Genomic DNA, 25153 nt, shown 5'->3' on the forward strand with positions numbered 1-25153 from the left:
TTAAAATTGAGAATTAAAAATTACAACAAATTACTAAAAAACTCTTTAGAAATAAAACTGATTTTAAGTATTTGTAAGTTACTGATATTCAAAATTTACGTCTTTCAAGATATCTATGCACCTGCACATTTCGGCTATCATACGCGTAACAAACTCGGGAAAATTTTAAATGAAAATGAAGTTTATAAATACCAGTCACGTTGGGCGAAGGTTCAGAAATAGGTAACGGGCTAACGAGACTGTTAGCACTCATGGGCGTCGAATTGGCTTTCAATTTCTGTCTCACTTCCCTGATTTTCAATTGCAAACTCGTCTTGTTAGGAAATATATCCGAATGTTTTGCTTGAAACGTTGTAGTGGCCTGAGTAGAAGGAAAATACCCGTGTTCTTGAAACAATTGCATCACAAGATGCCGACGCTGTTCCAAGACTTTTCTGTGGCCTCTTTCATTTTCGTTTCTACCGCCGATTCCTACTGAATTACCACCGCCTCCAGGGGTCTTCGGCGTCCTAGGGGAACTGGCATCGACGTCTACAAGATCTGTGTTAGTTCTGTAGGCGTCGACGTTAAAGTCTGGACCAAAGAATGTATTCCCTGTCAATTTCACACTGGAAGTTGATTTTGGAGTGGCGGACACTGGTGTGTCCGATTCAATCTCGTCCTCATTTACTGTTAAACAAATATATTTTTACTAAAATGAAAATTTGAAAAGCGAATAATATTTGTTGACAATTATTTACTTGTGGGCCTATGAGGTCCTTGTGTAGACTTCTTGCGGTAACTTTGCATTTGCATCGATGATTGTAAATTTGATGGATGTAAACCTGATGTTACTACTGAACTATGACCAGATGAACCCGCTGTATTAATTGTGATTGCACTTGGACTTTGGATGTCTTCTGGCTTGAATTCAGGCAAAGACGAGAACTTTTCTTGAAAATTCACTTGCTCAAGAACTCTGGAAATGTATATATGTTAAAAGTTGAAATAATTAAATATAAACATCAGGGTAACTAAAATTTTTAGTCCGTATTTTTGGCACTGTTCGAACACGAACACTGTACAGTACCGTACACAGAGGTTTTCCCGAGGGAAATGGCAATGTAAGGGAGGTGGTCCCATATATGTATACCTATAGTTGTCTAGGGCCCTATCACTTACGTGTAAACGTTTACGCGGAAAAATTTACATTGATATTTATTTTATTACCTATATTTCTTAGTTACATACTAAATTCTACAACATCTAATAATTAAAAATTATATTCTAAATTATTCTTAATATTTTCAAAATCAAAATACCTGTCCATTCCATCCTCAACATTCTTTTTAAAGAAAGATCCTTTCTTGGTAGAAGGTGAAGGCGAAGCATGAGATTCTGAGAAATTTTGTTCCGCGGATTGAGATGTGCTTGTTTGTGAACGATTGTCACAGTGTTGAGACGTCAGAGGCCCATGGTCTCCTGCATTTGATGTGGGAGGCATTGCTAAGAATCATAATTTCCATAAACATATACTCACAGCTAATTTCAATAACAAAACTATCATAAAATACCCATTGATTGTCTCCTTTGTAATGGTGCACGACCAAGTTGTGCCGGGGTAGGCGCGAGCATAAAAGGACCTTTACTTGGCCCTACATCATTTTGAACATCATCCATGGAATACGATTTATTAGATGGAACTTCACTAGCGTGATTACTGAGAGGCGTATGAGGAGTGTGCGGCGTGGATGGTTGCTTGTGTTTATCGTTCGCAACAGGTAGAAGAATATTAACAGTATCCTTCCTGTCTTGTTCAGATTTCACATTGGTCACTAAAATACGAATCATGTAACTCCCAATCTCTAATTTACTTTAAATGATTTTTGAGTACTTACCATAAAATTGAGCATGGTTGTTTCCTACTTGATTTTCATTCTTTTCAGGCTCTGCCAGTCGCGCTATTGGATGACCAATTCCTCTGTAATTCGACGTGGTGGATGTCGTTGAGACTGGGTAAGATTTGCTCACAATCACGCTTTGCGTTTCCATCTTATTACTAGAAACTAAACCTTGTGAAGATATGTTGCGATTGCCAGCATCTATAATTAATTATAGGATTTTTAAAACTAGATTTTTGTGTATTTTTAATTTGGCGTACAGTAATGAACACAGTAGGCTTCCCTAAGGAAAATTTTATTAAGCGAATATCTTCAACTTCTTCAATTTGTACACCTAAAATAATATTTCAACTTTTTTTAAATTAATATCTTTAAGATTAGAACTTTGAAAATTCTTTCATCCCGCCAATTTTCTCTAGGAACACCTACCTTATTTTGTACCGTACAAACTTACCGGAAATAGGTATATGGAATCCACAGTACATCCGGGGATGGGGAGGTGTCGGACCAAGATACTGGGATCCCTGCTGCGGTTTGGAAACAGCCACCAAATCGTTATCGAGCAATGTTAGAGTGAACGATGGTTGATAAGGGACAGCTGAAGTAAGGGGACGAAGAATAGTGCCTAAAGACTGCAACGGCTGCTGTTGTTTAAACAGAGCCATCATAGGTTTTGATCCAATCTGTCAGTATTATTAAGCTTTTGAGTTTATTCGCATGTGTTTACACGTGAACCATTTAAGAGTCCCCTCATTAATTGCTCCCTCATTTCAGGTTATTATGTTAATCCTTTGTTGCATTATATCGTAATTGTACAAAATTAAAAAACTTTCAACATTATATAATTATTTATTATTTAAAACTAAATTTCTTTTTGAAATCATGCAACAAAGAATTAAATTGATAATTTTCAGGCAAGTAGGCACGTGCGAATAGCACTCAACTATCCTAGTATCATAGTAACTATTCATACCTTATTCTCAGACAAAAGTATTCACACATGCCTGGGGTCTTTAAAAAATGGGGCTTAGGTGTCTGGGTAATTTTAGGTATGTATGTTACTATCCAATCATTCTACTATATACTCACAGAATGCAATACAGGAGCAGCTGTGAATTTAGTCATGTTCCTTCCATTTTCATGAATGCTTGCCACCAGATTACTCATGCTGTACTGCGTACTATATTGCTGCTCGTTCTTCACTGGCTCAGGCTTGATGACTTTCGGTGATATAGGCATGGTTATGAACGCTCCACCAGTGGGCTGGAAACCTGACACTCCGGTAGGATTCACAGGACTGTGGTAAGGATACGTGCTGGATAAAACAGACACGGTTCCCCCCTTGTCCATGGAAGTGTGATGGTACTTTGTTGTAGTCTCAATACCTGTTGAAGGTATTCGTGCTAGACAAAGGAGAGACGCCTTTACCACACTATGCTACATAATTATGTATTATAATTAAATAAAATGTACCTTTGATGGGCTTAGGCCTGCAAGTGACTTCTTGCTTGACACTCATCTTTTGACCACTCACAGGAGAGAATCTTGACTGAGAATAGCACTTCTTTTCACCGTCTTCATCCTGAATATCATTGTCGCTGTCCGTCAACTTATCCTTACATTTCAAATCAATTTCAGGCTGAGGATCTTCACAAATAACCATCTGATCTTCATCCGATGCATTTCCATCCTCGTCTTGTTTTATATCGGATTCCGCAGTCTCCACTTGCAGAGGCATTTCCATTATCCGATGAATATGCGACTGATTGACAACCTGATGAAAATACACAAATAGAAAATTGTATATTAAATGATGTAAGTAAAATTTACCTCGATGGTAGGGACTTCGTTATACACGGTGGTGACTGGTACAGTGATTTCATCACTTGCTCTTGGAGTCAGTGGTATATCATCCGTTGGTGGTCCCATGTCAGTTTCCTCTCCAGTGCTGTTTAATTTCCCTCTGGATTCACTTCCTTTAAAACTTGTACTAGAAGTTTTTCTTCTATCCTTGCTACACCATTTCCAATCCGGATGCGCCTTGAAATGAGCCTCCTTTACCTCTGATGCAAGGTCATGGTATTTCTGCTTCTCTTCCGAACCCAAAGCATACCACCACTCTCCCAGTATTTTAGATACCGTGCGGTTGTCTTGATTCGGGTGTCTCTGGTGCACAACAGCGCGATGGCGTTTAGAGAAGATCATAAATGCGTTCATTGGCCGGCGTATTCTGTCTTTAGTCTGTAAAAAATTGCATGTATTATTCAGAAACAATTGTACTTTTCAATTAAACTTACTTTCAGAGGACTCTGGGGCTCTTTGGAATGCAACGCGCTAAGAGATTGACTGCGTCTTTTGTTAGCATTGGTCTCAACCTCCGCAGGAGTTGTGGGTTCTGCTTCAAATACATCATCATCCTCCTCTTCCGCGGGAGTGATGGGGTCTGGGCCTGGAGCTGATCCGTCCTCACCAGGCGTACTCATGCTGATTGGAATTGGAGGTGCACTCAGTGGTGGGCTCAATGCTGATGGCGGAGGACTCACTTCTGCTTGATCCAGTACCGTAGTCTGCCAGGGAAAAGCTGCAATGAAATTGCTGTGTTAATCACAATGGCCACTGTTAGTAGGATGGAATAGCAATAGAACCTTTCCCAACATTAAAGCAGAAAGTTGATTAGTTTGTATTAATGGTACATTTAAAATTAGATACATTTGGAGACATAGTAACTACAATTATTGAAATAATCGTTATCGGTGTTTATATTTTCGCAGCATAGAAGCATAGGAAATTTTGCAACATTAAAAGCACCGAATCGGAGAGAAGCAATTTGCTGGAACCGTTCCCCAACATTAAAGTTAATTACAAGCAGAAAGTTAGTTTGCATTGGTTGTAAAATATATAATGGTACGTTTAAAATTAGGTGGTTTTTGAAATCATATTAACTTTAATTATCGAAATAACCCTTATCGCTATTCAAATTCTCGCATCATAGAGGCGTAATGTGACGTACCATTAACAATATATATTCTACAACACATATAATAACAATCATACATTTTGTTTGGCAGTGAAAAATCAAACCTTTTTTCCAGTTGCGCACTGCATTGTTCAGTAATGATGGAGGATGGGGCTGGTATGCAGGGACATCGTGGCTGCCATCTGTGAAAGCCTTACCGTTTAGTCAAATTCTCTAACATCACAATAATTAATGCAAAATGTATCCCTATAATAATAATCCTAACACCAAACTACGCAGGCTAAAATCATCATTATAAAATCCGGACTTACACAGAACTCCATTATTTTTAGAATTCTCTTCCCTAGATGCTTGAGTCTTTGGAATCTGCACCAAATGCCCGGGTTGTACAATCACGTGTTGGAAGACACTAGTTGGAGTGGGTGGATTCGAAGCCTCAGTAGTTGTCATAACAACACTGGTAGGAGGAGGTTGGGTCCTCTGCATATCCATATGCGTAGATGCATGGGTTGCAATTTTACTTGCCTACAAACAGTATACGTATAACATTGGGCTTATGATTTTTACACTAGGATACTTACTTGCTGAAGAACAGATAATTTATCAACATGGACGGACGAGACAGCAGGCGACTGGGGTGGCTGGCACTGCGCCTGATGCAGCGATGGGAGCTGACCTAGGTGATTCATCAACCCAGGCCTGTATTTATCATCCTGATTGGTGATATGCCCTGCCGCGAACACGTCCATGGTGTTCTTTATCACAAGATACTTCTTCTCATGCTGATGTTGCATCACATAGATAGGCTGACTCTGAGGTTGGGGCTGAGCGTAGTCCACTGGTTGCTCCAGAGGCTTATGTAGAAGAGTGAGATTTTGCGGCGTCGGCGCGGATAGAGGCGGTATGTGAGGCGAGTGAGACGGTTTCAGTATCTGTGGACTCTGCTCTGGAATCTCAGAATGACTCGGGAAACCATTGTTGGTAGTGAGAGCGTGCTGGAGGATGATTCCTTGTTGCTGTTGAGCTATGGTCGTCACAACCGAAGGATGTCGGGGTGGAGGACTTTGCTCGGACCATGAAGACGTTAAGTTAGGTCCGGATATACCGCGGCTCACTGGAGAGATTCTTATCACACTTGCTCCTATGCTGGCAGGGTTTGGGGCAGTCGGAGCTGGGCGGTTTGACCTGACCACGCGGTTGGGCTCTGGTTTTATGACTTGCTGCTGATACTGCGTGTGAAAGGTGGACTGAGTCGGCGAGTTTTTCCATTTAGTTCCAGGGGAAATTAAAGGAGCCGCATGATGAGCGGGACTTGATATTGGCATGAAGACGTTGTTCTGATTGAGACCCAACGGTGGGACTGGAGACTGATTGATGCAGGGGGATATGGAGGACTGTCCTGTAGGCGACGAAAAGGCTGGCGTTGCTGATCTGGAACTTCCCAGGGACACTGTAACAACAAACATACATCAGAATCGTTCTTTAATTCTCTGACTGCGACGTGTTTTAAATAGAAACTAAATTAACGAATGACCCGTTTGCCTTGCGGAAAAAACACTCACCAAGCATATTCGCTGCTTCAGTCTCATCTTGATCAAATCGTCCAGCAATTCTCCTGTCTCCGTAATTTGGAGACGTATCGGAATCCCTGGATGTTTCTTCGCCATCCATTCTACTACTGAAATTAAAAATATTATTGAAGAGCATTTCAGAATGAATATAGTCAACCCGTGTCATCTTGAGCAAACCGTGTTCTAGGGTTGTTGCAATTTTTGTATTGTGTTTTAAGATGATTAAGTGTATTTATTTTTCTCACCCAGGAAAGGTGTTCGTTGGACCCCTGAGACCAGATCCCTTCAAACTGAGGTGGCGAGAGCAGTATCCTCTCCGTTGGCTTTCTTTGGAACATCCCTCTTTGCTACAAAGTCTACGCCATTGTTTACCGTTGAATTTCTTCCTGACTCCACTTGGCGTAGTCACTACATCACCTTTTTTATATCTATGTGGCGTCGCCGCCTGAGATCTGTACAATAATTAATTAATTTAATATTTTACGGTATTTGCCAGAAACAAAAAACTTTCATGCGCCAGGCGCGTGAGCCCCAACAAACATGTTAAACGATTAACGATAAGTGTTACTTATTACCTGGGTGTGGCTGCTTGAGAGCGAGGAGTTATACTGCGCTGTTCAACTAGACTACTGGTACTCCCTCGACTCTGCATACTGCTTCTCTTACTACTCCCTGATAATTTTGCATCTGTCAGTTAAATACAATTATATATTACTTTTATTAAATGTTAGATCTATGTACAGTATAAAGTACGAGATGGTTCCCTAGGGTAAAATGGCGATACAGAAATTTCATATATAGGCAGAATATATGACGCGCCTGGTACGTCATTCAAACATCAATTGAAAGTACTACATGACGCACCTGATGCGTGATCCAAACTTGCGTCGTTCAATATCAATGGGGATTTTAGTAGGATCTCCCCCAATATCGTTATTTTCCCTAGAACAACCTCCATAGCCGACACTGTACAAGTAACTATATTACCTGCGTCCGAAGGGAACGTAATATCTTCCCTATCCAAGTCATCTTCGCTCTCCAAATCATCATACGGTCTGCTCCCATTGCTTAACGCAGTAGTAGCCGAGTGCGCTGAAGTACCTAGAGTCATCAGTGGACTAGTACCAGTAGTCCTATAATAACCACTCGTATCACTATGGGTTGATATATGAGAGGTATGATGCGTGGTATGATGTAGCTGTAAAATTGGCACTGCTGGAGCTTCTGAAGAATTTCGGTAGCCATGTTCTGAAAAGAAGATCAAGATCCATAAAATGAATAACATGCTAAGATATCCTACGTACCAATTCCTTCGACCCTCGAAGAATCACAGTCTTCCAGTCCTTCTTCGAGTTCGTCCCACCATGGAGGTTGGACCAATCTCAGATCGGCGCGTTTCACGACGTAACGATCACTCTGATCGTCCTCCCTTGGTATTTTAACGACAAAACGTTTAGGGTTCGTTAGAATCTTGCACACCGTCCCTTTAACGAACACTTTAGCCATGTCTATATGATTGTTCGACGTCGGACATTTGATACAAACTTTCGCGTCTAAAGTCACCTGCCCTACGGACGGGCTAGCGTCACCTATCACATCGTACTTTCCCGCCCCCAAAACGTCCGTGTAACGCATCTGTTTCCTGTCACCATCAAACTCTATATAAATCTCGCCTTGGACAACGTTACGGATAACACCCGGATAATAATATGAATCCCTTAAAGCTAACACTCTGTGGTCGCGCCACTCACTGAGATCAATAGCAACAGTGGCAGGCCGAGGACGAGAACGTAGAGGTTCCTCTCGGACTGAATAATCCACTGCTGTACTTTGGGGTGGTAGAACTACCACCGAATGTGCCGAGGATACCTGAAAAAATAATCAATAACATTAGTATTAATGTATCAATTATTATTTATATTAGTCAACTAAGATTTCAAATTTTCCCGCGTTTTTATGCATTTGAAATATCAATGGCGCTGGCAGTACCATACCTCATAAATTTTTAAAGCTATATTTACACATAATAACACTAGAGTTATTTAAAGCATTCATTAATGTTCTTTTTGAAACATACTTGATAACAATCGGATTCTTGTTGCTGCGGAGATTGCCTAGTCGCAATGGTAGACTGTTGAACTAAACCTGATTGACTGATTGGCATATTTGGTGCCCTAATGTTCACCATATTGTTGATGTTGCTCGTTACATTGCTAGTTTTATCCATCTCCTCGAGTTCCGATGGATCAAACTTTCGTTTCTTTGGAAGTTTCTTAGCACTGATCGTTGGATCCGATGGATCCCTCTGTGGAGGCGCCGGGGGCGGAGGTGGTTGTTCTGGAATAGATTTCTCTTCAATCGAACTGCCCCCACCACCCCCGCCTGTTCCATATTGTCCGCCTCCAAGGGGATCCTCCCGTTTCTCCTGCATCTCTGAATGAGCAGTCAGCATTTTGGCCACCTCACGCTGCTCTGAAAATTAATTAACAATTCATCAGTATATTTTCATAATTTCATCGTTATTTGTCAATAACTTAGATACCGAATGATGATATTCAGATGGAAGAAATAAACAAATTAATTCCCACAATTAGGATTCATTGATTCTAATATTCAACCTTTACGTTCAATCATTCTGGTTCTCAGGATGAACTTTGTTTCCAAAAGTGAAAGTGTTATTGTATTTGCACTCCTAGACACCCACCATCTCTCGCATCTAATACCAGATAGAAGGCTAGAGAATTCATATGGCTGAATATGTATCATTTCTTCTCTTTCAAAGCAAATTTTCCCGCGTTTTTATGATTTTAAAATTGTGAATGAAAAAAGCTTTGGTTTTTCAGTTTCGAAGTGAATTTTTTAATATAATGGATATTCAGCAATTTTACGGGCCAAAGTACTATTCCGTTACTGTCTATCCATTTTTTGTTTGGAGGAGGAGGGGTATTGGTCGAGAGACAGTTCAGGGAGAGTCCAGTGAAAGTCTGATCTAGAATTCTCTAAAAATCATGGACAATGTTTAATTTATGATCTTACTACATACTGGCTGCCACTACTATATACGGTTTGATTATTGAAAATTCATCTTAAGGTTAAAATATATAATACTTACAATCTGTACAGTCGAGAGGAGGCTGTGTGCTGAAATGTGGTGTCGTGAAGTTGGGAGGGTGGTGACACCGGCTGGGTGCATACCTTAGCACCCGGCTGTCGGGGACAGGATGCGTCGAGTCTGGGCTTTCTCGTCTTTGTCTATCTTGCGACGGGGTTGTTATTCCCTCTCCCAACTCCAATTCTTCTTCCCAGCCCCAACTGCCGAGCATCCTCCTCCGAAAATTCTCCTCTTAGGCGAACACTTTTACTCTCTCCTTTTGTAATTGTCTTGTACCTCTAGTCAATGTCCTGTAACAACAGAGGAAAACGTGTTTCGAAAATGGTTACCACGGTACAGGGTTCTGGCTCAACGGTCGTTTCTTCATCCTGACATACCCAAAATCAGTTTTTACTTATTATATTATTACAATTAGATTCTATAAAATATTTTATAAAGATTCATTTAAACTTTGTAAAAGAAAACGCGCCATAAATTAAAAAAAAAAAAATGTTATTAAAGGTTAAAATTATTTTAGATTTTATAACATATTGGACGTACATATACGTCCTATGGATATATTAATAGACACGCAAGAGTGTATAGTTACGTCTTGTATGTGTATTAATAGGTATTATGAAAGCGGATATATACGTCATGTGTACATACTAATAAGGAAAGAGGACGTATATATACGTTCATCAAATAAGTTGCCCCTTATTATTGAAAACGCATATATACATCTTCCGCATATACTAATAGGCTATAATAGCATACATATGCATATATACGCCTGCCATATATTATATTAATGGACGTATCAAAGCACATACACTGCCGTCCATAAGACACCGGACACTCTTTAAAACAGAATACTCTTTTTAAAATTGGACCAAATGACTTGAGGTTTCTCGAGAAGCTATACAAATTAATTTACTAAGATATGTGCTTTTGTCGTTTTAAAAAAGTACAATTTATTGAAATCTTGGAAAAAAAATAGTGAAGGGTAATTTTTCAACTTTTTAATGCGAGTCTTTAATGAAAATTTAAGATACGTCTTTCGTAGATCTTTTAGACTCCTTTTAAGCGCGTTGACCGATCTCGATGAAATTTTCAGCATACACACAACTTATTTGAATCTACGAAAGACATTTTAAATTTTCATTACAGGCTCAAATAAAAAAGTTAAAAAATTGCCTTTTACTATTTTTTTCCTGATTTCGACAAATTGTAATTTTTTAAAACGACAAAAGCACGTACCTTAGTAAATTAATTTGTATAGCTTCTCGAGAAACCTCAAGTCATTTGGTCCAATTTTAAAAAGAGTATTCTGTTTTAAAGCGTGTCCAGTGACTTATGGACGGCAGTGTTTGTACGTAATCGATATATACTGATCAATGTGCGAAAGCGTGAACGTATACATCATTCATGTATATTAATACAAATAAGAGCGCGTATATATATACACGTTTTATGCAGTTAAAGATTTAAGCAATCGCCGTCATAGAAATCCACCTTTAATCAAATAGATTTAACTTAAATAAAATGAAAACACTCTCTATCTAACACAAAAAAGGAATCTAATTTTCAAACTTTCGTTCTAAAATAAAATATTTACAGTAACATATATTGTCTACATGTATATACTAATTTACCATTAAAAAATTAAATTTATTCTTGTTTTAATGACAGCACTGCATGTAAGCGGTGCAATCAAGTAGCAAGTGTGAGATAACAGAAGAGATTAATGTTTAAACGATAGCTTGACCGTTCAAATGTAAAGATTTCACAGCTAAACACCGAACAAATTACAGGAATTTGCTTTCGAATTACGAGACGCGTCCCGATAATCTTTCGCGGCAGAAACATGCATTGGAAAAAAAAAAGAACAAATTGCTCCGCAGAAACGGATTTAAATAAGGCCGCGTGACGGAAAGTATTCAACTTTACGCACACTGTTACAAAACGACTGCTTGTGAAACAACTGTTGATTGCGTTCCCCGAAACAACTCCTTTTTGTCACGCGTAAACATAAAATCAACGATGCTCGCAATTCAATAATTGATGCAATAACGCCGACACGATAAAATCCAACGAACCTTCGGTATATTACCGTCCTATCGATACGCTAGTATTTCCAACGAAGCGACACGAAAACGTTCAACATCACCTCGACCTTCATGCTGACAGGATCGTCTTAAAAAACACAGAGACGCGGCCGTGTATACACATAAGTCGATTCACATGTGCGCTACATAACCTATTCAAGAAATCACGGGCGCGCTTCTTTTCCTCAAAGCCGGCTACTTCCAAGGGCCAACTAACGAGCACTCTTTTTTTTTTGGACACAAAAATTGATCCGCATCGATCGGAAATCGTGCGCAGCACAGTACGTCTACCCCGAGAGGAAACAACGGGAGGAAAGATGGAGAGGGTGCGACGCAGCCGTCGGACAAGGATAACGCTCGCGTATGCGTGACGTTCTTATCTCACGTCCGAGGGAGCGAGACGACGGAGGGGAGGGGATCGAGCGAAAGAGATAGAGTCACGACTCCTCCGTGCTACCACCTTCGAAGCGATCGCTGCACTGACACTGAGCCGGAGCTCGCCCCGTGAACCGGAGGAAAACAACGCTTCTCTAAGTGTGGGTAAAAGGACTAAGGGGGAATGCACTAACTTCACTCCCTACCACCACGGCTGACTCACGTTGCTCTCCGAAACTCTCCGCCATTGTGTCGACTCGCTATGCTATATTGTACACAGTGTGCAGCGTTTTACAGGTACGAGGGTGGCCGAACGGCTACGAAATTCAAAACCTGTTACACGAAGATACCGAGATGTATCTATGCTCGGATCTTCCGTCAGGAAAATCACCACTGATCGATCGGATGCTGTATTTTTATCAGGTGTATCTCATTCGAACACATGTGGCAAACTACGACTGTACCATAATTATTAATTGTTCGGGTAATTAAGTTACGCATAAATTCGTGATACTTGATACACGAGCGTATTGTTAAGATTAACTTGCTACCATCAAGGTAGTAATGAGTCATCGCGTGTGAGTAACGTGATAAAACTAGGTTTCTAATTGTTGTAACAGTCATACTACACGATGGGAACGTGTAACTTCTTCTTTAAGGTTAAATCAATATATTGTATACACAATGATATACGATACATTTTTTTTCTACCTAATTGACAGTACTTTCGATGGGAATGAATACGAAAGAAAACACGTTGAAAGCAGTATCTTAAGGAATCGTTCCTTCAAAGGCATCCTATCTCTACTTGTTTACGCCGGCATCGGCGGACGTGTCGCGTTACTAGTCATTCGATATTGTCAAAACAGGAGACTTCTTTAGTAAAGAACAACCGAGGGACGATGTTTATCCTCCCCGATGAAAAGACTCTAACGAATATACACCGTTCTAATTCAATTAGACAACGGGGTATCGTTTCACTCCGAAGAAGAAAAAAGGTATATCCTGTTTGAATTACGCGGGCATGTCACCCAGTAGGGTATGTTTTCACGTCACATAAAATATCGTAAAATGGCTTTTGTCGCAATTTAAAAACTTAGTATTATGGGATCATGACTTTGGATTCTGCTTTTAAATTATATGGTCAAAGTCATAATTATAGGTAATTATTAATTATTATTGTCGCGACTATATTTATAAGTTAGAAAATAAAAATGTACCTTCAAACTTTGAACTATAATAAATTTTAATTTCAAATACCTGATACGAAAGATTTTTGTTTCAAAATTTTAATCTCACGCGATATCGCGTAAATGATAGTGAACGTGTTAAAAATCTTTCAATCAACAACTGTTCCAGATTACAATACTTTAAATTTCATTAATATAAATCATGAAAAAAGAAAAAAAAAAATGAAAAAAGAAAAACAATTATAGTATGGCGAAATGTTGGCGCACAATGGAAACGCGGTACGTTTGAAATTTTTCAGCGAGATGTTCCGTTAAGATAAGGGAAATTCGAAAAGCAGTGTGTGCACACGTATTACGAAAGATCGTACTAGAAACACGTGGAAATACGAATGCCCACGCGATATCGTATTATGCAAAAAGTTTGCGCAATGTCTTTATTAGCGATCCAGCTTTCCCACTGTGCAACGCTACTTGATGAACAAAAAAAAAAAAATGGTATATTTACCATCCGACCAGAGTTAATCAATTTCTAACCAGCTTTCTAATTCGTGCATTACGTTTCCCAACGATTACAGAACATTCTAAGCAAAGGAATCATCTGAAAAAGCAGGTGTTTCGGAAGACACCGATAGGGATGCTCAACAATGAGCTTAAGACGGACAATTGTGACGGGAGGATATACCTGGCGCGCTACTAGAGTACCGTCGTATATCTGATTTATGTCCAACCCCTCGTCATTGTGGTTAAGGTGCCTCGTGGGTTGTCCTGGCCGCGTATACAATATTCGCGCGACGATTTGCCTCCTTTCATTCAGACCGTACGCAGACAGAGAGAAAAAAGAAGGGGGCACAGGTATCGGTTACAAGTTGTTAAGGCCCGTCAAAAGGAAAGCTCCTCGGGGGCATTGCGAATGAACGAAGGATCCGCGGGTGGTATACTCGAACCGTAGGTATCGTCCACTGTTTTCTTTTACACGTGTAATTCGTGTAGCCGATACGGTGCCTTTCCTGAAGTCAGGAAACTAAATACCAAGGAGGGGGTCCATAATACTGGCTTACGACGATACCCGTAGAGACCGTACTTGAACTCTGAATGGCACCTGTACAGTATCCCTGGGAAGTATCGGTTGTAGTACCGATAATTTTTCTGGCGACATTGTAATATCCATTGTGATACATTTAGGATTCTGGGGGGAACGTCATTTTTTTTCCCTTTTTACAAAAGTCGGAATATAAAGGGTTAATACGATATTCGTGTATGGACGACTACAAATCTCGTTACAAACTTCACTACGCTCGCGTATGGTGCGACTTCCTGTGCGTTCTAGAGATAATAGTATCGCCGGAATGCACGGCTGGTTGAAGAAAAGAAAAACAAAGAAAAATACAAAATATAGATACCACTTCGTATTTTACAATATCATTGTAATTTTGTTTTAGTTTTGTTTCTGACGCACCGGGTGCGTCTTGGCTATGCATACTGGAATAGCGTACGACGCACTTGTTGCGTCATTTCTATATTCATTGAAAATCCTACGCGATACTCCAGGTGTCTTGAAAAGAAATGAAAAATATTTTGTAAGTAATAAAATTATCAATTTTCGACTTTTGAATATTATTATTTAGTTTCATTATTATTTTATAATTATTTATTGCAATTCTTCAAGTAGGTGTATAAGATCATTACGTTTTCCTTTCTACCCTTTGCAATCAATTGTTCGTTTTTATCCAGCACGAAAATACCCCGATGAATAAAAAAAGAAAGAACGTGAACTTTTTAACGGGATATCAATAAATTTCCGGGCTCATAACAGCATGACATTACCCTTTAAAGTTTCATAGGCACACACATGCCCACACTAAAAACAAACGCATTCGCTTTATAACCAGGTAACAAGCCCACACGCGTTTAATTCTACGTTATTATATCGTTTCTCCTTCGTTTAATATAGCAAGTAGAGATTCACTAGAAATAGTGTATGACGCATCACGTGCGTCGTTCAATATTAATTAAAACTATTTTTTAACATTCGTTCTGGAAAAAAATCACGAAGTAAATGGAAAATCTGTTATGTACATTTCATTGTGCACGTCTTAAATTATATAAAAATATTTTTCTATTTTATTTTAATAAAAAAATGGAGAAGCTACAGCCGGCTCACTTTTTTTAAAAGTGGTTATCACGAGAAAAGTATAATTTCGTCATTTTGTTGAATAAATAAAATCTTAAAATAATTTTTTCGTAGCTTAAATGTAATGGGGAAATAGAATATGACACACCAGGTGCGTCGTCTAATCAGTTCCTACTAAGTTTTCTGTAAGTTGTCAATGTAATCAATTAAATCAACCACAATCTCAGCGCATCAATTAATACAGAATGAGAAAAGATAAAGATATCGAAACGAGACTGTAAATCGATTTGCAGCGGTGTCTCGTTTAGCTGGCACTTCAAAAATTCAAGTGCCCACCCCCTCCTCCTCCTCCTCTTCCTGGTTTTAACTAAAATCAATATCCCCAGCTTAGCAGGAGTAAAAATACGTTAACCCAATAACGACTATTTCGCGTCCCAAGTGTTCACTCACCTGCATTAATCTAATTACAAACGTCCAGCTATTCGTGTGTCTGAATTATATCGTCTATTCACCGTTCCTGTCTATCCAACACGCGAACAATGAATTTTGATATCATCGATCGATTTACACCTCAACTATGTTGCATAGTAATGGAAAAGAAGTTTAAAAATAGGGCAGAAAAATCAAGGCATGATCACTTTGTTATGTTTTTTTAATGTATTCAAAGTTGTAAGATATCAACGTAATTTTATCACTGAAAAGTATCATTAAATGACACTTGTGATACATCGATTTAAAGCTTAAAATTTGAAAAACATTTTTATACAAACGCCCCCTTAAGATTTTTAATACGAAAAGGGTAGTCGCCAATTGCAATAAACAATACTGCTACCAAATGGCTAATTCTGAAAAATGAAACTTTCAATACAATTTCATGACAGAAAAGTATCTCAAAATTGCACTTATGGTATATCAAATTAATGCTTAAACTTTCCCGAAAATGACTATATAAATGCCTCTTAGATATTCTCAATACAAGATGACTAATTGTGGATTCCAACGAACAATGTTTTTACCAAACGACTAATTTCTAATATTAAAGTTTTGATAGTTCCTCGCAGATATCATAAACTGCGCCAACAATAAACTGAATCATCCTATCGTAAAAATACTATCATAATGATCAACTTTTAAAGTTTCTTTATCTAATACTATTTTTAAATGAACCGGATGGGAAACAAGCGATCCGATTCACACGGATACGCAAATAAAGGCGCGTGCTTGACGAAGCGTAGGGCAGGTCCTCAACGATGTCAGTAGAGGTCGTGGACGGTTAAACTAGAAAAGGCAACAGGGTCAGCAGCAGCAGTCTTGATAAAAGGAATGTGACATAAGTTGGGGTTCGCTTATCGATATTGCTTGGAAATATGCAACGCGAGAAGAAAAGTCATTAACACGAGTCTCGAGGAATGATAAGGTATCACTGAGTTTCATCGACAACTAAGAAATCCCTGCATCGAATTTAAAAAGAGAATTATGTGCATAGTACACGTATTACATGCAATAGTACAATAATATTAGGTTTTTTCCATGAAAGATTTGAAGAGGTTGAATCTGACAGGATTTCATGACATAAAAGTATCACAAAATACCACTTGTGGTACATCGATGTAAAGCTTAACACTTGAGGAAAATGACTATATAAACATTCTGTTAGGAATTTCAATATAAAATGTCTGGTTGTTAATTATAACAAACAATGATCAAATTTCAAATGCATAAATGTAAGACAGCTGTAACTTTGCCATTTTGCTAAATAAATAAAATCCAAAAATATATTTATATACCTTGAAATATGTACATACAACCAAACTTATATAACAAATTTTCCATTCATTTCATGATCCCTCCTCAATCGCCAAAGTGGTGAAACCCCTCGATGAACGATACTATCGTGAGATTCATTGAAGAACTATTTTATATTAAAAATATTCACGAAGCATTTATACCACAATTTTCCTAAAACTTTTAATTTGAATATGGCATACCAGAGTTGTTAGTTCACCAAACTTTTCTGTCATGAAATCGTTAAAAAAACCAACAATCCCATTTCAATCTAACTCCTTATGAGTCATATTAAAATCGTATATGATTCACCTAGGCAGTCACGGAAAAAATACAAATATTTAAGATGAAAAGTATTAAAATATTAAATAATAAATAAATATTTCCCACCTAATATTGATCATTGTATTCGCCTAGTCAAAAGGCAAGTTTATAACGATCTTTGATCTTATTAATTACTAATCTAGCCCGTTACGTAAGCAAGCATGATAATTATTCCGACTAATTGAATAATTGATTACAGATACTTAGGATTCACAAGTCCGGAAGGAATAACATCTATTTCGTTCGTTTATCAAGAACTGATAACCAGTGGAACCGATAAGAAATTCTACACCGTGAACCTTCGTGAACCGTGATATCCTTCTTTTCTTTTTGCTAAATCAATACAAATATTTACAAAATGAAAAAAAAAGAACATCAATCGTCTTCCAGCTGCGTATTATTATAAATAATCTAGCAGATGTTCTAGATGTTGTCGGTTCAAAAGACGAAGATAACATAATAAATATATAAATGTATCGCGGAGATGGCTTCGAAAATCATTAAACACCGAGGTCTTATCGTGACCCACGCAACGATTATACAGATTTCTTTTTCTTCTTATCAACAGTACATCGAGGCACAGTTTCTCTTTCTTTTTCTATCCTTTTTGCATAATGCTTGTTTTCTTCGCGATTAGAATAAAGCATTTTTGTAACATGATAATATGGATGCACACCGTATTGAAAAATGTATTTTAAGACGGAACACGGTTGACCACTTCCACCGGAAGTGCTCAGGTAATCCTTTAATATAATTTCCAAAAATCATAAGGGCATGTGCACCTAACACAGCAGTGTTTCAAACGATTCGGTGATCAGATCTGAGGAGATCGTTCGCTGTGTGCCGCAACGTTCAAACATCGACAAATCAGCACGCGGTATCGCGTGGGCGGGCTTTTAAGTATGGGCCATGCGATATCACGTGAATGAATCTTTGACGATATGTTGCGCGAATGGACACCTAATAGTGAAAATCTATCGCGCAATATCGCTTGAGCGGAATGCAGGGTCGTTTTGACCCACTACACAATTAGTTATAAATAACCTAATCTAACCTTAATTGTTATTAATTTAACTCTTCGTCGCATAATTGTTTTAATTTTCAAAGGAAAAACGTTACAATGAAATATTAATCATTCCTCTTTATACACATATAATACAAACCGATAAGGCAACTCGCGTAATTGTATTAAAATTTCAATTGATTGTTACCGCTCGTGTGTCAATAATAATCGTAAAAATGATGCAACACGATTACCGTGTACGTTATCAACGAAGCCTCGAAAGATAACATTTATTTTGCAGCGAATCTTCAGCAATGATGCATATAATACATTTAAAAATTCTCAACAATAATCATTTATCTTGTATATCGATACTACTCTCGCATCAACGAACTCGATCGATCGCGATCATTTTTATTAACAAAACCGATGCACGTGCGCATATTATTGTAATCTTATCAACGATTGTATGAATCAACTTTGAACTTTCAAATGAAAATATAGGTTAGGATTATCATAAAGAAATTTCTATGAGTTATTTTAGTTCGATCTATTAACCTAACCTCTAAATTGAATGGAAAAAAATAATAGAAAGGTAGAATACATAATTAATCGTAAATTGGAGATAATGAAATTGCAGCTTGTCAAATGTTCAATATAAATAGAATGAAAATGCAGGGACTTACTGGGCTTACACAGAACTCATAATCCTTGGCTTGGTGAGAATCATCTTAATAATAATCCCGAGAGAGTTACTTTCCATTCAAGTACCGCATTACGTTAACAATATCACTATACACTTGATTGAAAGCACACAGGTCGTACACGTAACGGAGTATCCTAAAAAAATTGCATTACAGAAAGGCACAAAACCGAGTACACAATTGGTCCGAGAATTCTCGCTAAAAATCGCGAAATTCCCATACCGCGTCTACTAGCTCCATCTTGACTGGTGAAGTTAAGCCGGACGCGCACGTTCTTTCGTCTTCCTGATCGTTGTTGTCGTCGCGGCGTACGTTTCTGGTGGTCAGTGTCTTGAGCGGTGCGCACGTCGCCTCTGCCAGTTACTCACTAACACAATAAATCCATTGTGATGGAGAGAAGAAAATTCCAGCCGAGCACATTCCGCGTGTACGGGAATACGAGTCGCGCGGCAGCTCTCTCGGCTTGCTCGTTCGCGGATGTCGTCACGCGGCCAAGAGGGAAGAAGAAGAGAAAGAGAGAGGCGGGAGAAAGGGAGGCCCGATACGAAAGGGGAGAGAGCCTGGTGGGGGACGCGGCGGGCGAGCGGGGAGTGAAAAGGTGAGGGAGGAGAGGTAAGTACGAGTCGTGTATGGTCGTCGTATAAATAGACGAGGAGACGTATAGTAAGACTCCTAGGGCAGGTAGTGGATGCTCGTGACAGCGATCAAACTACCACGGGAGAGTCACTGACACACAATGCGAGATCGTTCGCGCACGTGCACATACGTACGCTCGGTTCCCGCAAGCCACGCACACTGACGGAGCATTCTCACGCGCACGCGTATATATGTATACAACGTCTTGTCGTGCTCTCGTAGACCGCCACTCCGCCGTGTAAGAATCCACACGAATTCCCGGGAACCGCAAACGACCCGGGCTGCTCTTGCCAGTGGCCGTAATGCGCGTGCACTCGCGTCACAGGGAGGAGATGGCTACTACGCTAGATTCTTATTTAACACCATTATTGACATCTTTCCAGACACGGTTTTTCACGTATGGACTCGGCCTCAGTTGCTCAACTGAACTGCTTGCGACTCGTCCAGCCATATAACCAACCAGACAACACGCACACCACTGCTACCACCACCACTGTGCCACTGCTGCTACTACTACTACCTTCTCCTCCTCCTCCGCCGCCTTTACTTCATATCTTGTCGTACCACGGACACACGCACAGTTCGACGCGCGCGCACTCACTGACAGCTACACACAGAGGGCACGAGTAGAAGCCTCTAACCCGGAGCACACACCTACGCACACCAGCAAGCTACACCGCCGACGGACTGTAGCCTCAGGAGCGTCTCCATGGCCCGCGCTCGCCCCGACTTCGCATTCTTCCGAGCGCCTTGCGGTTTTTCAGGGGATCCCTCCTACGGCGCATTATATTTTTCAGGAATTAGCTGAAATTTTATTTAGTTTTATTTTGACCATGTCCTTTCTGTGCGAAGGTTGCAGAATTTTCCTAGAATTTTTCTAAAATAACTTCTAAACTACAAAAACTACAGAGAAATGCTCTTGTAATATTATAAAAGTTTGATAGGAAACATTTTTTTATAGATTTTGTAGTTTAAGGGTTATACTCAAAAAAGTGGAACGTCCTTCTGAGATTACATTTCATACCCCACTGGGCACAGATTCTTATGGATTTTTTTTTTCTATAAAATTCTATTATTAGTACTGGTATTCATTTCTACATTTAATGATTCATTTGGATCGTATTGACAATGTTTGTTTCGTTGCGATTAAAATGATCACGAACGCGATAATAATAATTCTACCGGCTGCATTTGCATACTATTTGTAAACTACAAATATTTGCTGAAGATACTCGAACCGCTTGTGAGAGATGATCATCCGCTTGCCTAGACGTAGCAACTTCTAAGTCAACATCATTATTCATCGTTCAAAGCCTTCGAATAATACTGGTGCCAATTTTAGAATTTACACGTGCGTGCATAGTAGCATTACTGTGTGTGTTAAAATAAGCTCAATTAAATAGAATTTCTTAATTTTTTGCATAGAGTTCGATTTAGGAAATTTTTAAAAAAGTGGCCCCTAGCTACGTCCCTGGCAACAATCCATACATAAGCATGCAACTACAGCGTAAGAAACGGAAAGAGAGAAAGAGAGATTCGGTGCATGCGTACACACACACATATATGTGAATCCCATTGGCGTAGAAACATTTTCTCCCAAAAAATTAAAGTCATTTTTCACCATTTTTTCTTTTAAATCATGAAGTAAACAAAAAATCTGTTATGTACATTTTATTATACCTTAAAATATGTGTATAAAATAACAAAATGTTTCTAACAGCATTTTTAGTTACTTTATAATTTCACCTAAATCCTTCCGAGTTGTATTATCACTATCATTGAATTAAAATTTCATTATTTTCAGAGTCATTTAATATACGAATTCTCTGTTAGAAGTGAAATATGTTCCATGGAGAGTTCATCAATGAGGTACTGGGGAGTACCTTGTAGTGACTCGACTCCCCTTCTGCATTTCCCTTCATAGACTTTCGTGCCGTCGATGAATGGCGTAACCTCGTTATGGGACTTCACGTGGATAGCTATATTCCCGCCTCGACACCGTAGAAAGGTTTCTCAAAAATTCCACCTATGTAGCTCGGTCAATGATGACCCAGGACTACGTCCAAAACACCTCCACACCCATTTTCATGAATTTTAATACGGTAGATACGACACTGCAATGGAAGCACTGTTGAATGAATCACGTCTACCATTTTATTCTTTTTAATAAAATAAATTTTCCTAAAAACTTCACAAACAACGATTCTGTATATCAATAAGCGTTTTTACATTTATGGCAGGGTACCCGTGCCCCTAGCTACACCTTTGAGATTTTATAAGCATCGTCTCTATGAAGATTAGATGACAAAAAGTGTCACTTATACGAGGAAAAAAAAATTTTGCAATTTGCTTAAGTAGTTTAGGAGATATGGGAATCTTAGTGATGAAAATTCGGAAAGTGACGTGTCAGGATCTCCCTCGCCACTTCCGGCTCTCCCATTCTACTTCCGCTGTCATTTTTCAAAATGCTGTATCTCAGATACTAATTAATAGAAGGTATATGGGTAATAGATCGTTGAATTCGTTTTGAAACGCTCTATCTAATGCGATAAAGAAAAATATTGTATGATTGTATTTAAAAAAATTAAGTTAACCTTGAAATAATACAAACAAAAATTCGTCTCTGCCTATATATTTATTCTTTCTTGCCATAGAAAGTTTATTTGAATTATTTCGTTATTTTTTCAATATTTACTACCTTGGTTATTTAAAAAATTGTAATAGAGATTTAGCCAGGCTAATAATGATAATACTTTCGAATGAGTAATTGTCGTCGACGACCTACGTTCATTGAATACTGACCACGCATATGACGTACGTTCATTTACTCGCAACAAATCAGTAGGTTTTGCAGTTTCTGGTTGCCATTACGGATTCGACTGCATTTAAAACAACGTCTGGCGCAGTGACACAATCAAGGCTGGATCGTCGTCGATAAGAAATCGGTTTCCAAGAACGGATTACATAATAAATCTCTTCTTACCGCCACGTAATGTTTCTTTTTTTTTTTTTTTGTAATAGCTAATCAATAAACTGGTCTCTGTAGTAGCGTTACGAAGGACGTCAATAAGTTACAGTTACTTTGCTAGACTGAATGGAAATCTGCAAATAAACGCGTCAAGCGTTTCCGATGCATCATTTCACCTAACGAGATCTATAGATCTTTCGTAACCTATGAATGTTGTAGGAAAGTTATTGGAGTCGTGCTGGAGAAATGAATGATTGATACTTTTTCAAAATGATTTCCATTCAAGATGTTAACTATTTTCTGGAGTAATTAATTGTTTTAAATTTGATATTTTAGGTGACATCATTACTTAATGATGTATTGAATTATTGATAGAGTTTGTATTTAATTTTAGTATAATTCATTGTTTACGATAATTGATAATTAATCATTCTTGCAATTTATACGGTTATTTTCGTTATATTTTAAGCTTTGAATTAGTGTGCCACAAATGCCACTTTGAAATACTTTTATGTCATGAATTTGTCTTAGAACTTTTGCATTTAAAAATTGAAACAACATTGTGCTGTGCAATCCACAACTATTCATATTATATTAAGAATATTCGAAGATTATTTATATAGTTGTGTTTGTCAAAGTTTAAGCTTTGAACTGAGTTTTCACAAGTGTCAGTTTGAAAAACTTTTATGTCATGAATTTGTTTCTGAACTTCTAACTTTCATGAATTTATCTTATACTTGCATCAAAGTGACTGAATAACTCAATGATGTAATGAAAGAAAAATTGAATTCTAAGATAATCATCATCGAGCATGCTACTGATATTTATCAGCATATCACGTATCGCGTGTTATCGAAGACAAACCATAGGAGTCTGATATGCAGATTATTTCTTATCGATCTCACTCTAATAATAAGTTTCCTTCGATTGATTTATTTGAGTCGTTTCACCTTTCACATTTAACCTAAAAGAATTACTTTTCAAGCAGTTTAAATGGAGCTTTTAATAGTTTATTGGATCATTCATATGTTTTAGTCATTTTTCCCTAGGGAAGCCTACTATGCTCGTTACTATACACAAAGTTCCCATTGGCTAAGAGTAAGAATGATAGGAGGAGCTTTCTGCCCTTTCCTAGAACACCATTTTCTTTAGATAAGCCTACTATGCTCTCATTGGCTAGCAGGATGTAGTTGGCGGAGCCTCGTTATCCACAATGATTATGGAAAAACACTCCTAAGTGCATGTGACCGTACAGTACCGAGTATGGAAGGTTCACTAGGGAAAATGGCGCACTAGGGGAAAAAGGCGCCACCGCTCATTTATAAGCGTTTACCAGGGAAAGTTTTACTTAATATTTTTTGAAACTTAAACATTTGGATTTTTGAATTTGAAATTTGAATTTTGCAACTCTGCCCTTTTTCCCCTACGGAAGTCCTCCATGCTCAATACTGTACATGCTTCTGTTTCCATAATTCTCAAAGTACTTATAATACCAACGTAGAAATCATCACAAGTCATCCTGAGGTTAAAATTGAGGTGCGTCGCCGATACTCTAGTAATCAAACAAATTACATTATGTGGAATTACAAGCTCAAAGGCCTGTCTATTAACCACTGTCTGTGGGTTGTATTAAACGTACGAGATACGCGTGACGCAAATACATAGAGACTTTCGATTGATTCTGCGTGTAATAATAGCACAACGGGGTGGTGCTGCCGGGCAGTCTGCTAGTGCGCAACTGATTACGGGAGTGACAAGAATTCTCTGTGTCCTCCACCTTCAGATTTTAATAAAAGGTGGACAAAATTTTAAAATACCCATGCTAAGGTAACTAAGCTAAACCACAGCTCTAGTAAAAAGAATATCACTAGGAAAAATTACTAGAAAATTGCTACAAAGAAGTATTAAAAAACTTAGATCGAAAATTCACTAATTAAAAAGATATTCTAGGGAGGACGGTGTACAGTGCTGGGCATGGAGATCATCCTAAGGTAAATGGCACCATAGGGAAATAAATCCCCACCACTTACACATAAACTCATAAAAATGAATATTTTTTAAATTAGAATTTTTTCCTACGAAATATCAATTATTCTAATATTAATACTAAAATTCATTTAAGTTATTGTTTTTAGTATTAATTTTGTAAACGTATAAAGTATACCTTTTATTTCTCCGAACAGACAGCATCACTAAAAACGAATGATTTATCTCAATCCGATACCGTGGAAGAATTCTCGGATTTCTTTTCTTTTTTTCCCATCATGTATTATTCAAAGACAACCGCGTGACATTGCGCATGAAATGGAAAACACATACGATAAATTTGAACACCATATTTAAATGTGTATTGCTCTAGTTACAATTATATCGAGCCATCTATCCTTTTCTGTATAGATTAGATAAATTA

The 25153-nt window shown here is 38.3% G+C and overlaps 1 protein-coding gene and 1 long non-coding RNA gene across 12 annotated transcripts in view; one reads left to right on the plus strand and one right to left on the minus strand.

The window, feature by feature from the left end:
• The window catches only part of LOC114870890 (protein capicua homolog), a 30883-nt gene that overhangs the window by 3655 nt on the left and 2075 nt on the right, over positions 1 to 25153 (minus strand). Inside the window, exons 1-21 of one of the 11 annotated variants that reach the window (XM_029176095.2) lie at positions 19122 to 19210; positions 9541 to 9830; positions 8506 to 8900; positions 7733 to 8297; positions 7416 to 7676; positions 7004 to 7100; positions 6674 to 6880; positions 6420 to 6535; positions 5439 to 6307; positions 5169 to 5382; positions 4962 to 5039; positions 4178 to 4461; positions 3711 to 4121; positions 3354 to 3654; positions 2970 to 3283; positions 2335 to 2563; positions 1878 to 2081; positions 1554 to 1814; positions 1302 to 1485; positions 741 to 958; positions 193 to 669 (exon numbers count right to left, since the gene is read on the minus strand). In XM_029176095.2, coding sequence (XP_029031928.2) covers positions 193 to 669; positions 741 to 958; positions 1302 to 1485; positions 1554 to 1814; positions 1878 to 2081; positions 2335 to 2563; positions 2970 to 3283; positions 3354 to 3654; positions 3711 to 4121; positions 4178 to 4461; positions 4962 to 5039; positions 5169 to 5382; positions 5439 to 6307; positions 6420 to 6535; positions 6674 to 6880; positions 7004 to 7100; positions 7416 to 7676; positions 7733 to 8297; positions 8506 to 8880 — 5665 coding nt within the window. In that variant the 5' untranslated portion in view covers positions 8881 to 8900; positions 9541 to 9830; positions 19122 to 19210. Of the gene's footprint in view, positions 1 to 192; positions 670 to 740; positions 959 to 1301; positions 1486 to 1553; positions 1815 to 1877; positions 2082 to 2334; positions 2564 to 2969; positions 3284 to 3353; positions 3655 to 3710; positions 4122 to 4177; positions 4462 to 4961; positions 5040 to 5168; positions 5383 to 5438; positions 6308 to 6419; positions 6536 to 6673; positions 6881 to 7003; positions 7116 to 7415; positions 7677 to 7732; positions 8298 to 8505; positions 8901 to 9540; positions 9831 to 11618; positions 12078 to 19121; positions 19211 to 25153 lie in introns of those variants that run through there. The other 10 variants (XM_046286220.1, XM_029176097.2, XM_029176103.2 and 7 more) reach the window with 10 other exon arrangements.
• LOC114870896 lies at positions 4477 to 5022 on the plus strand. Its single transcript, XR_003788446.1, has 3 exons — positions 4477 to 4569; positions 4652 to 4784; positions 4973 to 5022. It is a non-coding gene; the product is annotated as an uncharacterized LOC114870896 (long non-coding RNA).

Source organism: Osmia bicornis, chromosome 1, assembly GCF_907164935.1.
Source record: "Osmia bicornis bicornis chromosome 1, iOsmBic2.1, whole genome shotgun sequence".
Taxonomy (NCBI): domain Eukaryota; kingdom Metazoa; phylum Arthropoda; class Insecta; order Hymenoptera; family Megachilidae; genus Osmia; species Osmia bicornis.